At 46.1% G+C, this 15,870-nt stretch overlaps 1 protein-coding gene across 9 annotated transcripts in view; it reads right to left on the reverse strand.

Moving 5' to 3' along the window:
• Window positions 1-15,870, reverse strand: part of LOC110494499 (membrane-associated guanylate kinase, WW and PDZ domain-containing protein 1) — a 190,447-nt gene that overhangs the window by 27,613 nt on the left and 146,964 nt on the right. For 7 of the 9 annotated variants that reach the window (XM_021569624.2, XM_021569619.2, XM_021569622.2 and 4 more), the window contains 3 exons: window positions 5,487-5,518; window positions 4,157-4,394; window positions 1,904-1,995 (listed from right to left, as the gene is read on the reverse strand). In XM_021569624.2, coding sequence (XP_021425299.2) covers window positions 1,904-1,995; window positions 4,157-4,394; window positions 5,487-5,518 — 362 coding nt within the window. The remainder of the gene's footprint in view (window positions 1-1,903; window positions 1,996-4,156; window positions 4,395-5,486; window positions 5,519-15,870) is intronic. The other 2 variants (XM_021569620.2, XM_021569621.2) reach the window with 2 other exon arrangements.

Below are 15,870 nucleotides of genomic sequence, written 5' to 3' on the forward strand. Positions count from 1 at the left end.
CCCAAACATTTTCTATTGGATTGAGGTCAGGGCTTTGTGATGGCCACTCCAATACCTTGACTGTGTTGTCCTTAAGCCATTTTGCCACAACTTTGGAAGTATGCTTGGGGTCATTGACCATTTGGAAGACCCATTTGCGACCAAGACTGATGTATTGAGATGTTGCTTCAATATATCCATATCATTTTCATTCCTCATGAGGCCATCTATTTTGTGAAGTGCACCAGTCCCTCCTGCAGCATAGCACCCCCCCAACATGATTCTGCCACCCCCATGCCTCACGGTTGGGATGGTGTTCTTCGGTTAGCAAGCCTCCCCCTTTTTCCTCAAAACATAACAATGGTCATTATGGCCAAACAGTAATATTTTTGTTTCATAGAAAACACTCTAAAGTTTCCAAAAATGTTGAAATAGTGTCTGTGAGTATAACAGAACTGATTTAGCAGGCGAAAACCTGAGACAAATCCATTCAGGAAGTAGTATATATTTTTTGGTTCTGTAGTTTTCTATTCAATGCCATTACAGTATCTATTGACTTGGGACTCCAGTTCCTATGCCTTCCACTAGATGTCAACAGTCTTTAGAAATCGTTTCAGGCTTGTATTCTTATAAATAAGGGAGTAAGACCAGTCTAAACGAATGGACCCTAACGTGACGCAGAGTTTTTTCAGACGCATGTGCATTTCTTGTTTACCTTTTATATTGACGACGTTATTGTCCGGTTGAAATATTATAGATCATTTAGGCTAAAAAACAAACTGAGGATTGAATATAAACATCGTTTGACATGTTTCTATGAACTTTACGGATACAATTTGGATTTTTTTGTCTGATTGTTTTGACTGAGTTTGTGCCTGTGGATTACTGAAGAAAACGCGCTAACAAAACTGAGGTTTTTGGATATAAAGAGACTTCATCAAACAAAAGGATAATTTATTGAGTAAATGAATATCTTCTGATTGCCACCATATGAAGACCATCAAATGTAAGGGATTAATTTTATCTCTATTTCTGAGTTTTGTAACGCTTCTGCTTGGCTGGTTACTGTTTGTAATAATTTGTCAACTGGGCTATGTTCTGGACTAGGCATGTTCTGGGCTAGGTATGTTCTGGGCTAGGTATGCTTTCGCCGAAAAGCATTTTATAAATATGACACTGTGGTTGGTTTTACAAGAAGTTAATCCTTAAACCTATGTAAAATATGTTTTGTTTTCAGAATTTTTATAATGAGCATTTCTGTAATTGAATTTGGCGCTCTGCAACCTCACTGGATGTTGGCCAGGTGGGACGCTAGCACATACCCTAGAGAGGTTAAGGCGGTTTTGGAGCAGTGGCTTCTTCCTTGCTGAGCAGCCTTTCAGGTTATGTCGATATAGGACTTGTTTTACTGTGGACATAGATACTTTTGTACCGGTTTCCTTCAGCATCTTCACAGGGACTATGCTGTTGTTCTGGGATTGATTTCTGAGGTCTTGGCTGATTTATTTGGATTTTCCCATGATGTCAAGCAAAGAGGCACTGAGTTTGAAGGTAGGCCTTGAAATACATCCACAGGTACACCTCAAATGATGTCAACTAGCCTATCAGAAGCTTCTAAAGCCATGACATCATTTTCTGGAATTTTCTAAGCTGTGTAAAGGCACAGTCAACTTAGTGTATGTCAACTTCTGACCCACTGGAATTGTGATACAGTGAATTATAAGTGAAATAATCTGTCTGTAAACAATTGTTTGAAAAATGACTAACAGACTTGCCAAAACTATAGTTTGTTAACAAGAAATTTGTAGAGTGGTTGAAAAACAAGTTTTAATGACTCCAACCTAAGTGTATGTAAACTTCCGACTCCAACTGTAGATGTATATTGAGCAGTGATGTTGGTGTATGGTTGAATCCTCCAACTCACCGGTTCTCCTGGCTCGTTCCCTCCCAGGATCCTGAACCCGTAGCCCGTGTCCTTTCTCCACAGGAAGATGTCCTGCTCCTGGAAGTCAGGCACTGCAACCAGAGAACCATCCATCAGCATTGATCACTACATCCTGGATCATTAGACCAGAACCCACACAGAGTAATCCCTCCCCCTGTTCCTCTCAGAGAAGAGTGGAGGCAGAGAGCTGTAGAAGATGGAGGGGGGAGCTGAAGATATCAAGACCTTAATGAGCACACAGCACACCTGCGGCTTCTTGTGAATCAGGTCAGTGGTCCATGCCTCTCTCAGCCTCCCACTGTCTCATTCTGCCTCTTCCTCTATATCCAGCTAGTAAAAACATTACCCTGCGGAATGTGTAAATATCTAAAAACATTCCATCAAAAGAAAATATATATATTTCAAGATACTCCCAAAATCATTTTAAACACCATTCAAAGCAAGATTGGAGAGGGCCAAGAGAACCTGCTTTATCAAAGTTTCATAATTAGTATTTATTTGAGTTCTATCCTTTCAGATGTCTTTGAAGACAAATTCCTTCTTTACTTTGTGTCGTCAACCTAGGTAGGTAGCTAGGTGACAGGGAACTGGACTGGGAGCAAACCTCACCAGTCTCTCCATAGCAGTGCTGCTCCTCAGGCTCAGACAGGAAACCCTGGCTGGTTGGAGGAGATCTGAGCAGGAGGAAAGGGAGTGCCTGGTACTGTCAGAGGCACCATGCTGCTATGTAGTGGTGCACTGCAGCGACTGACAGCTTATTGTTCATGTAGCACTCGAGGTGGGCAGACCACCTGAGAACAGGGTTCAAGCAACAGCCTGGAGCTGTGTGTGTGTGTCTGTGTATGTCTGTGTGTGTCCATGCGTTCAGCCCCCCAAGGGATACCCCATGTTACGGTACAGACCTCAACAGCTAAAGCCACTAAGAGCCAGCAGGGGGAGGGAGGAGGGAAAGAGACCAGCCTGGCTGCAATCTTTTCCTGAGTCAACAGATGAGCTCACAGTCTTAAGCTAGCTAGCTCTCTTCCCACCCACTGGGACTGAGTAGGGCTGAGATGGGCAGGTCAGAGGCTAACTGTCTCAATCTTCTTGTTCATAAGGGCAGGCACTGGGCAGCTTAACAGGTCAATACAGCAGCTCAACTTCAAAACAACTGTATGGAAACAGATCCATACTAAAGGTTAGTCGTTCTACCCTAGCTCGGACTGACCATGGTGAACAAGCAGATTAACTTCAGATCAGGAAGAGGAGATGGCGAGGGCGGGGGGGGGGGGGGGGGGGGTCTACTGACTGAGCAAATACTCTATCCAGAGCAGTGTATTTACACCTGGTAATACAACTCTGTCTCTCTATACTGCCTACAAATCTCCCCCTGTGCTTAATAAAGCTGATCTTTTGTTCCTTGTTCCTTTAGAATTCTACACCCATCCTATCTCACCTGAGGATGGAGCCAACTCTGGCAGTACCGATACCCAGCTCCTCTCCCTTTAAGGCCTCTAAATAATGAAAGACCTTGATGAAAGCAGGAGCACCAGAGAAATGATTAGGCGTGGAAACCTCTGGACCCTGGAAGCCTCCACTCCTCAGAGGGCGACTGACAGGGGCTGAGTAATATTCCTATTAATTGAGGAGGTTGGCACCCGTTAGCCTCACCAGATTACCAGGAAATATGAGAGCCACTGTCCTCTACCACCAACGCCAATTCTATGCACATTTGTCTGGAGCTGTGTTCTAAAGAGTAGAGCACTGTAGCATGGAAGCATGATAATGTAGTGGTTATAGGGAGTGTAATTGAGCCGAGGTGCCAAGGAGGCAGCATGGACAGAGAGACTGTGTCAGTGTGTAGGAAGACTTTATAGACACTCTATAGTCAAGGTTTAGTTGATCAGGAGAGTTGTTAGCACCAACTCTCCTTAGACTGTTGTTATTTCTCTCACTACCATGTTTCTACCCAACTGACACAATGCTCTGCAAACAGTCCACATCCCTAACCCACCAAGTTAACGCCCACTTTAGATTAAAACACCGGAAGACAATAGGAAACTTTCAGACAATATGTTTTGGGGCAATGAGTATGTTGAGTTTAGGGGACTGATGCTTCTCAAAGGTTAAATTACTTCTGTGCATACAGGTTATCTCCCGTCACCAGCCCTAGATTGCAGTACCAACCCAACAGGACAGGGGGAGCCCCCAAGCAAACACCCATGCACGCTTGCACCAAAAATAAATACTTACGCCTACTTTCATACATGCTCCTGGACTGGGCCCAGATCTTGAAGGGGTCTGGTTTCCTGTGAATGGTCCCGTCTGCCTGGGGGTCCTGGGGAGGTAGGCCGGGCAGGGGCTGGGAAGGGGGTGGGGGGGCGGTACTCTTGCTGAGAGGGGGGGGCAGGGACGTGTGCACAGGGGAGTCAGTGTGGGTACTCCGGTGGCTGGACACAGAACTGTTCTGACTGTCCTTCCTCGCTAACTGCTGTATGAGGGAGAGTGTTAGAGGGGGAGGAGGAGGAGGAGGGCGATAGGGACAGAAAGGTAGAGAGGGAAAAGGAGGATGGTCAGAAAGAGAGATATTGAGTAAGAAGAAGGAGAGGGATAGAAGGAGTAGAAAAGAGTGGTGAAGAGAAAGGGAAATCATTAACAACATATTACGAAGTGAGACAAAACACCACTTTAATCAAGGCCAACACATCTCTAACAATACCGAAAGCATAATCAAGCAGATTTGTTCATGAGATGTATTTCTGAGAAAGCGAAAAATTCACTGTAGTTTCACATATAGAAATAAAGTCACACTCCTAACAGAAAGAAAACAGCTTGGCTGACAAAGTACATAGTTTATTCCTTTTGTTCAACACAGAGCTGAATATATTAATGGCAAGCCCTATTGCCCGATGCATGAGGAGACATTCAGAGCACATAGCAGTGAGGAGGGTGTTTCAATGAAGGGAGAATACATCTAGGATGGGAGAACACAACATGCAACACACATTACTCTACCATACAACACAGAGAGCGCACACAGGCAGCTTCCTCCCAAGAGATACAGGGAGAGGGTAACACAGAATGACAGTGGTCTCTAGTCATCAAATGATTTCTCCATACTCTAAATGGGGCACAGAAATACTAAGAAGAGCTGGGCCATTCTCAAACATCAACCCTACACAAGCTTGGAACACTTCTCCACTCATGGTAGGCCAAAGATTAAACAATATTTGTATTTAATTTGTGTCAATTCGGCAGATCTAAAATGTCTACTAGAATCACCCTGCTCTATATTTCCCTCAGTGCTCCAAGGCTGGCCTAAAGCTCTAGTCTATTTCCCTACATTAAGCCAAGAGAACACGAGAACATGGTGTAGAGAATGAAAACAGATCCAGGAGCAGCCTTGCACTGCCTACCAATGGATCAACATTATGAAGCATCAAAGCTCCCATCAGGGCCAAAACACAGTGAGAGTCCTGACAGAGAAAATTAGCACTCCACACAGGAGAGTGGAGAGAGGGACGGATGGAGGAGAATGGAAGGGAAGGGTGGACGAGGAGGTATAGATGATGTCGGTACTCACCAGCCTTGGACTCTTCTTTGCCGGTACCACCCCTGGGAAGCAATATCCAGTTCGAGATGGAGAGAGAAAAGTGAAAGAAAAAATGATTAACGACACAAAAATATTTCACCTTCCCCGCAGGTTAAAAAGAAGAAAAAAACAGAGTTGAGAAGATGGGGAACTCCAAACAGGGACTCCATTTGTGCAGCAGCGCTAGCCCGCTCGTCTATGCCCAAGTTATCTTCTCCCTCTCTTTCTCTGCCTCGCTCCCTCACATCCACGCTCCCACGCGCTGTGTTAAAAGGGGCAGCACGATCTATCTGCATTAGCAGGCAGCTGACTGCTGCAGCAGAAGAGGGGACAACCCCAAGGGCTAACCAAGCGCTCCGCTCACTAGAACCTGCCTAACCCACTGGCAGAGAGAAAGAAAGAGTGTGTGTTTATGTGTGTGTGTGTGAGAGATAGACAGACAAATGAGTAGAAAGAGAGTGAGAGAGGCAGCTCTGAGCTAACTCCACGGTCATACCCTTGGAGAAGGAGTCCAAGATACTGAACATTAAATTATAGGCAACCGTCAGTTCCCCTCTTACTGAGACCATCTTCCTGAGTCCGTTCAGTACGCCGCTCTGCTGATGAAGGCTCCAGCATCTAGTTACAGTCACACAGCTCTCTCTCTGCTGTGCATCACTCCACCTCCCGCGATCTTGATTCCCCCCTCCTCACCATCACCCTTCTCTCCCCTCCACCCACACGCTAGTAAACATGCGTGCACACACACAAACACACACATGCGCACACACTTTGCTCTTTCTATTCCTCTTTCATCAATCTGGGTCAGGCTCTGACAGGCAGGGCCAGAATAAATGATATGCTCATATATTAATAGACACCAACACTGGCAGGAATACAATCAGGAATACCAATATCAACATGAACACAAACAGAGAGTACTGGGAGACTAAAATGGAAACAAGCCTAGATCCTTGGATCCCCCTTGTGCACATGGTGAAAAATAACTGCACAATGTACATGTGCATAATGGTATTCAGCAGAATAAAGATGACAGTGAGTAAAATAACATGTTTTCAGTGAGTAAGAGCCAGGATTAGATTGGAGGGAGCATGTAACGCTGATCCTGACAGTGTTGTGTGTCAATCCTTTAAGGATATCTGGGAGATTGGGGTGGAGTAGGCAGTTCCTTATGGCTCTTATCCCCTCAACATCTGCATTCAACAGCCATTGAAATGTGGTCCACAGTCCAGCCACCTCTACAGCATGTTCCCCGATATCTCCTCCCCCATCACTAATCATCTAAACAAATCCCGCTCTCCTCTTATCCCTTACCTGCTCCCCTCCACTATACCCCTCTTTTGCCAGCGTATCACAGTCACCCCCGACTCCAATCCCTGAACCCAGGAGTCAGACAGAGACAGGTTAAGGGTGCCTTGTCGATGCAGCGTACAGCATAATCCCCCTCCATGCTCTTAAATACACACAGGGGGACACGCATGGCTGGTTCTCACACTGATGGACTGAGCAGGAGAGAGGAAACACTGGTTATCATAAGGATTTAGGTTAATGATCATCTGAAAACAGCATAATGCCACTTCAGTTGAAGCCCTTTGCCCTCATGAAGGTTGTAGTGGTCACTATATTTATACCTCCACAGAGAGAGGCTGCTCAGTTCAGTCAGAGGACGCTGGACACAGCAGCTGCTAAACAGAGACCATCACTGAGGAGATAATTATGTCCAGGGGGGTTGTGGGGTACACTGGATCCACGTCCATGCCCCCCTCCTCCATCTGGGCTCAGAGGGATGGATTCCGACAGCCCAGCCTTTCCGTCAGCACGTCGACAGCAACAGGCGCACAGGGGACTGACAGACGGTCGACGGTTGACTCAGAAGGCCAGCCCAGGCTGTTCCATTATGTACAGTGGAGACTGAGCCACATGTCATTCATGTACAAATAGGCTGTCATAGATGTGACTGCAATTACCAATGCAGGGATTTATTTACTCAGCAGCACCAATGTATAGGAGATGGGATTGAAAGTGACATAGGTGCCACCCCAGTCTTGTGACATGGCAAAGGTGACCAGGAAAAGGTGCAGATGTCAGCAACCTGGTGTTTAATCACACATCCAGAGCAAATAAAAAGCATCCTGTGCTGCAGTAATACAATGTGTCCATGTTTAGTCTGTCAGAGGCTTATGCAGTAGCTTACGATGCTGAGCAGAAATGACAATTTTGTGCTTTTGTCAGTCATGTCCCTCCTGGCATTTAGAGAGAATAGGATGAGGGGTACCCCCCCACCACACACACACCACCCACCAGTAGAGGAGCCCCACTGCAGAGTGCTGCACAGTATTGTCATGGAAACAAAGGAAGGCAAGATGGCTGAGACTTACGACTCCCCCTTCAGGCATGAGGGTGTGAAGAGACAGGGAGGATGGGGAGAAGGTGGGGGACTCACCTTGTCCTTGTTATGCCAGTATCTCTGACTCGCCCACAAACAAAGCCAGGTGCTCAAAAGCGCAATGCGTTGCCAAGCTGCTGGCATGCTATTCCTTGATCATTGCATTTCTGTAGGATTTCTCTGCAATGCTGTACGTTATTAGCGCCAAACGTGAAGTCAGCAAGTTTTTATGCAAAGCGTGCAAAAAGGTGCAGCATCCAGCCCTTACATTAAATCAATTCCTTTTGTCTGTGTGACCCCATCGTTGCCATTTCTTTCAGGTTGGGTGTGTTTGTGTCTTGTCAGAAGACACTGATCTGTGTTACTGTGACAGGAGCAGTGTTTACTAAGCCTGCTCTCCACTCTAAGCAGCAGAACATCTACAGCAGGGTGGAGATAAGAGATGTCTCCTTCCTAGCAGCACTCTGACTGCTCTTCTACAACGGCCCAATGCTGAGAAGAAACAACCATCTTACACTCTGCTCTGTCGGAGAGGAACAGTTCGTCACTCTCCACGGCGCAGTGAGAAGACACAGAGGAAAGAGTATTGGCTAGAATATTAGCCTTGTCAGACATTGCCTTATAGACCTTCGAACCCTCTTAATGAGACACAAAACATCCCACAAACAGAGACAAAGTAAAAACAGCATCTGCAGATCTGCAGGTGTGGACTACATAGGTCATTTGGCTTCAGCCCACTAGCATGAAGCAACAGCGTAGTAGTGGATATTTGGGTAATCAGGGTTCTTCTTCTTCTCTGGGATTTGTTTGGCGGATCGCCAAAACCTTTCGGTGCATACACCGCCACCTACTGTACTGGTGTGAGGCCATTAACGGCCTACCTACAGTACATTCAATTCTGAGAGGACAGGACACTATCCCCTCAACACCCCCTGCAGCTGTTCTGCAGTAAATCCTCGCAATCCCAAGTACTTCTCTGCCGCTGCCTCCACAATTTTCAAACCTTTTCTGCAGTACCTTTTCTGCAGTACAACTGACAACCATGGCTATAAATGCTAAAAAGCCCACCTTACTGAAGCACATATTCTTCCCATCACCATCTGTTGATCTCCGCCTACTCACAGGAATCCTCTCAGGATGCCTCACCCTGTACCCATCATCCTCTACCATTCTCTTCACTGCTACACTTTCTGTACAACTCTAACCTCAATCTGCCTTTCTCTCCCCGGACACCTCCGATATCCAGGCCCATGGGAACCCCCACATCTAACACACATAACTTGCTCCACCGATACCACGCATTCCTTCATCTCATTCCATCATCTCATGCCTTCCTGCACACTTCTCACATCTAGGCATCTCTCTCCTACACACTGCTGCAACATGGTAATCAGGGTTTTTTTCTGGATCACAATGCGGCTTAGGTGGGCGTGACAGTGGGTGTGGCCAATGGCTCAGTCACCAACTGATGATTTTACTCTGGGACGCAGAGACAAAACGTTGCTGATTTAAAGCTAATTTCCTGCAATTTTGCCATGGGGTAGAAAACAAATATCCTTCAATTCTACACATTTTGCCATGTTCTAATGCCATCTGAGTGACTCAAACTTTATAACAAAATCAACAGGGTCCACACCATGACAAAAATACTCCTGAACGCATCCTCTTTGGAATTTTAGATTCTCCCTGACTGTCTAGTTTTTATTTTGTTTATTTTTAGTTCTCAAAGATGATTTTATTTGAAAATATACACTCACTGGCCAAGTGTATTAGGTACACCACCACATTCACCAAAATGGATGACTCCTGCAGACAGTGAGTTACATGGGCGTGGCTTTATAAAGCAGGCAGACAGGCATCGTGACATTCAGTTACTGTTTGATTGAGCGTTACAATGGGCAAAACGAGTGACCTAACCGATTTTAAAGTTGGTGATTGTTGGTGCCAGGTTCAACGGATCCAGTAACTCAGAAATGGCCGCCCTCCTGGGCTTTTCACACACGACAGTGTCTAGGGTTTACTGTGAATGGTGCGATAAACAAAAAACATCCAGTTAGCAGCAGTCCTGTGGGAAAAAACAGCTCGTTGATGAGAGGTGGAATGAGAATGACAAGAATCATGCAAGCTAACAGGTAGAACACAAACAGACAGATAATGGCACAGTACAACAGTGGTGTGTAGAAAGGAATCTTGGAACGCACAACTCCTCGATCCTTGTCATGGATGGCCTATTTCAGATGACAACCACACCAGTTTCCACTCCTTTCAGCTAAAAACAAGAAGGTCATGGGCATTAATAAGAAGTTGGTCCTCCGTTTGCTGCCTTAACAGCCTGCACTAGTTGTGGGAACTTGATTCCATTCAGTCAAAAGAACACTAGTGGGGTCGGGCACTGATGTTGGGCAATTAGGCCTGTCTCGCAGTCAGTGTTCTAGTTCATCCCAAGGGTGTTCGATGGGGTTGAGGTCAGGACTCTGTGCCGGCCAGTCAAGTTCTTCCATACCGATCTCGACAAACATTTCTGTATGGACGTTGCTTTGCGCACGGGGACATTGTCATGCTAAAACAGGAAAGGGCCCTCCCCCTACTGTTGCCACAAAGTTGGAAGCACAGAATGGTCTAGAATGCCATTGTATGCTGAAGCATTAAGATTTCCCTTCACTGGAACTAAGGGGCCTAGCCCGGACCATGAAAAACAGCCTCAGACCATTATTTCTCCTCCAATAAACTTTACAGTTGGCACTATGCATTGGGGGAGGTAGCGTTCTCCTGGCATCCGCCAAACCCAGATTCGTCCATTGGAATGGTGAAGCGTTATTCATCACACCAGAGAATGCATTTCCAGTACTCCAGAGTAAAATGGTGGCGAGCTTTACACCACTCCAGCTGACGCTTGGCATTGCGCATGGTAATCCTAGGCTTGTGTGCGGCCGCTCGGCCACGGAAACCCATTTCATGAAGCTCCCGATGAACAGTTCCTGTGTTGACGTTGCTTCCAGAGGCAGTTTGGAACTCAGTAGGGAGTGTTGCAACCGAGGACAGATGATTTCTACACGCTGCGCATTTCAGCACCTGGCGCACCCGTTCTGTGAGCGTGTGTGGCCTACCACTTCAAGCCTGAGCCGTTGTTGCTCCTAGACCTTTCCACTTCAGAATAACAGCACTGACTGTTGACCGGGGCAGCTCTAGCAGGGCAGAAATTTGACAAACTGACTTGTTGGAAAGGTATCATCCTTAAACGGTGCCACGTTGAAAGTCACTGATCTCTTCAGTAAGGCCATTCTACTGCCAATGTTAATCTATGAATATTGCATGGCTGTGTGCTCGATGTTATACACCTTACAGCAACGGGTGGGGCTGAAATAGCTGAATCCACAGATTTTGTAAATGTTGTGCACTTTCTGTCTGGTTTTAGTTGTTTAAGTTTTTACTGAAACTATTTCATATTCATTTTGACAAAATAAACACTTAGGCAGCCCACCCAAGACTTTTTACGCAGAAAAAAAACCTGGATATTTTCAGACTGGCACACATCTGCTGTATGTAGTCTTAATCCCTGCTGGTCATGTCAGTCTCTGACCCTGTCCGTCCTCCCTCCCGCCATCGCTCAGCTCCGGGGGAATAAGGAGTGCATGGGCCCAGCCACCGCCGGTAACGACAGTGTCACCTCTGATGAAGGACTCTTTCATCATCCTCCCGCCTCTGATCCTCTGACATCCTTTCTCCCCTCTCTTTCCTCTCATCTGTTTTCTCCTCCTCTGATCCTCTGACATCCCTACATCCTTTCTCCCCTCTCTTTCCTCTCATCTGTTTTCTCCTCCTCAGATCCTCTGACATCCCTACATCCTTTCTCCCCTCTCTTTCCACTCATCTGTTTTCTCCTCCTCTGGTCCTCTGACATCCCTACATCCTTTCTCCCCTCTCTTTCCCCTCATCTGTTTTTTCCTCCTCTGCGGTGGTTGAGATGCTAAGCCATAACAACAGCAGCAGATTGCCTGTGGTGGTGTATTGTCCAATAGTCCCAGCCTAACAAACAGATGAATGAATGCCTTTAAAGCACCGGAATGGGACTCTGACAAGTCGACATCAACAGGTTAAATTATCTGGGCGAATAATGAGTGAGGCTATAGAGGGCTAGAGCTAGCCTAGATCTCAGCTATTCTCCTCACAGTGGCTCTGCATGGCCTGCAAATTAATACAACAGATGCTGTCTGCACCACCTCTACCATCCCTGCAGACTACTGACTGGTACACGCATTCACAGACTAGCTTCAAGTAAATTACAGGGAAGCGTTAGTCAAGTGGGGCTAGAATGAATTATGTCAGCAAATCAGAATGTCTCAAAAGGTAGGTGAGAGAAATGAGCACATTAGACTAATGGAGGGATTGGCATCGTAATGGCTTCTTTGATGAAAGCTAGAAATCCCATCGCCTGGCCTCAAGAAGACAAAAGAAGAATCCAGTGAGAATCTAGTGTTGTGGAGCCAGTGAGCTAACCTGCAGTGTTGAGGGACTCACTCCCAGAGATGGGAGAGGAGGTAATGGAGAGAGACAGAGACAGACAGACAGACAGACAGACAGACAGACAGACAGACAGACAGACAGACAGACAGACAGACAGACAGACAGACAGACAGACAGACACAGACAGACAGACACAGACAGACAGAGACAGACAGACAGAGACAGACAGACAGAGACAGACAGACAGAGACAGACAGAGACAGACAGAGACAGACAGAGACAGACAGAGTGAGCAGAGGAGCACAGAGCAGAGTAATTAAGACAGACCTGCTCGATCCTGCTCTCTGGGGAAAGGGCAGCCGATGTCTTAGCTGACTGATCCACACACAAACAAACACAACCCCGGAGCAGATCTCAGAATGAGGGGTCTGCATGGAGAGCCAGGATCTGAGAGAGAAGTGCTGTATGTCATAGAGCCATATATAATGAAAATGTCATATTTGTACTACACATACATGACACTCATATAGGTTAACCACATGTTTTGAAGCAATCTTCTGCTGAGCAGTCCTCTCCTTTCCAGAGTAGTGGCACACGGCTCTTTATTAAAGAAACTGACAGCAGCAGTAAAATGTGCCTTAATAATATCAGCGCTGTCTTCCATCCATCACACAGTGAGGAATGACTCTCTCTAACCGTCCCACCCGCACTGCTCTCCGCTCTCTGGTTCAGGGAGCCCCGGTTAAACCAACAAACATTTTGTTTTATTGACCTTCCATAAAAAGCAGAGCATTAGGGAAGTAGCGTTGTATAATGGTGGTCATTATATTAAAGCAACGTAGGAAGAGGAGGGAAGCAGTTTGTAGCAGAGTAGAGGGAGCAGAGTGGGAGCAGAGTGCTCAGCCAATGTCCTGTTCCCTTTCTGAACACTTAGCTTTACACGGCTGATGTTCAGGTCTTACAGTTCCACAAATTCAGCTCCAATGCCAGTTAAGACCACTCTGTATGTCTGTGGAAACAATCCAATTACATGTCTCTGTCAGTGTCAGTCAGGGCTCTTTGTGAAGGTGGGTTCTTGGTAGTGGGTACTGTCTGGGGATTGGAGTGAGAGACCACTCTGGTTCAATCATCCCCCTCATACACTGCATCTTCTATTCAGACCTTTTGTGAGACAGTTTTTCTAATCATACAACCTGTGTCAAAAGCCCGGCCCTGAGTTCTCATTAGAACGTTTATCTGACATACAGACAGTCTCATCCACAAGCATGCATGCATGAACTATGAGGGTGCCACAGGGTTCAATTCTCGGGATGACTCTTGTCTCTGTATATATCAATGATGCCACTCTCGCTGCTGGTGATTCTCTGATCCACCTCTATGTAGACTACACCATTCTGTACACAGTTGAAATCAGAAGTTTACATACACCTGAGCCAAATACATTTAGACCCGGACATTTAATCCTTGTAAAATTATCTGTTTTAGGTCAGTTAGGATCACCACTTTATTTTAAGAATAATAGTAGAGAGAATGATTTATTTCAGCTTTTATTTCTTTCATCATTCCCAGTGGGTCAGAAGTTTACATACACTCAATTAGTATTTGGTAGCATTGCCTTTAAATTGTTTAACTTGGGTCAAACGTTTCAGGTATCCTTCCACAAGCTTCCCACAATAAATTAGGTGAATTTTGGCCCATTCCTCCTGACAGAGCTGGTGTAACTGAATCAGGTTTGTAGGCCTCCTTGCTCGCACATGCTTTTTCAGTTCTGCCCACAATTTTTCTAATCGGATTGAGGTCAGGGCTTTGTGATGGCCACTCCAATACCTTGACTTTATTGTCCTTAAGCCATTTTGCCACATCTTTGGAAGTATGCTTGGGGTCATTGTCCATTTGGAAGACCCATTTGCGACCAAGCTTTAACTTTCTGACTGATGTCTTGAGATGTTGCTTCAATATATCCACATAATGTTCCTGTCTCATGATGCCATTTATTTTGTGAAGTGCACCAATCCCTCCTGCAGCAAAGCACTCCCACAACATGATGCTGCCACCCCCGTGCAGTTGGGATGGTGTTCTTCGGCTTGCAAGCCTCCCCCTTTTACCTCCAAACATAACGATGATCATTATGGCCAAACAGTTCTATTTTTGTTTCATCAGACCAGAGGACATTTCTAAAAAAAAAAAAACAATCTTTGTCCCCATGTGCAGTTGCAAACCGTAGTCTGGCTTTTTTATGGCGGTTTTGGAGCAGTGGCTTCTTCCTTGCTGAGCGGCCTTTCAGGTTCTGTCGATATAGGACTCGCTTAACTGTGGACATAGATACTTTTGTACCTGTTTCCTCCAGCATCTTCACAAGGTCCTTTGCTGTTGTTCTGGGATTGATTTGCACTTTTTGCACCAAAGTAAATTAATCTATAAGAGACAGAACTCAATCCTGAGCGGAATGACGGCTGTGTTGTCCCATGGTGTTTATACTTGAATACTATTGTTTGTACAGATGAACGTGGTAATCTCAGGCATTTGGAAATTGCTCCCAAGGATGAACCAGACTTGTGGAGGTCTACCATTTTTTTCTGAGGTCTTGGCTGATTTATTTGGATTTTCCCATGATGTCAAGCAAAGAGGCACTGAGTTTGAAGGTAGGCCTTGAAATACATCCACAGGTACACTTCCAAATGACTCAAAGGATGTAAATTAAAGGTCTCAACCTTTAAGTCTTTACTGAAGACTGATCTCTTCAGTAAGTCCTATGATTGAGTGTAGACTGGCCTAGGAGTGTGAAGGTGAACGGAAAGGCTCTGGAGCAACGAACCGCCCTTGCTGTCTCTGCCTGGCCGGTTCCCCTCTCCCCACTGGGACTCTCTGCCTCTAACCCTATTACAGGGGCTGAGTCACTGGCTTACTGGCGCTCTTTCATGCCATCCCTAGGAGGGGTGCATCACTTGAGAGGGTTGAGTCAATGACGTGATCTTCCTGTCTGGGTTGGCTTTGTGGGCTATACTCGGCCTCGTCTCAGGATGGAAGGTTGGTGGTTGAAGATATCCCTCTAGTGGTGTGGGGGCTGTGCTTTGGCAAAGTGGGTGGGATTATATCCTTCCTGTTTGGCTCTGTACGGGGTTATCATTGGATTGGGGCCACAGTGTCTCCTGACCCCTCCTGTCTCAGCCTCCAGTATTGATGCTGCAGTAGTTTATGTGTCGGGGGGGCTAGGGTTAGTTTGTTATATCTGGAGTACTTCTCCTGTCTTATCCGGTGTCCTGTGTGAATTGTAGTATGCTCTCTCTAATTGTCTCTTTCTTTCTCTCTCGGAGGACCTGAGCACTAGGACCATGCCTCAGGACTACCTGGCATGATGACTCCTTGCTGTCCCCAGTCCACCTGGCTGTGCTGCTGCTCCAGTTTCAACTGTTCTGCCTGCAGCTATGGAACCCTGACCTGTTCACTGGACATGCTACCTGTCCCAGACTTGCTGTTTTTAACTCTCTAGAGACAGCAGGAGCGGTAGAGATACTCTTAATGATC

The sequence above is a fragment of the Oncorhynchus mykiss genome, chromosome 17 (assembly GCF_013265735.2).
Source record: "Oncorhynchus mykiss isolate Arlee chromosome 17, USDA_OmykA_1.1, whole genome shotgun sequence".
NCBI lineage: Eukaryota > Metazoa > Chordata > Actinopteri > Salmoniformes > Salmonidae > Oncorhynchus > Oncorhynchus mykiss.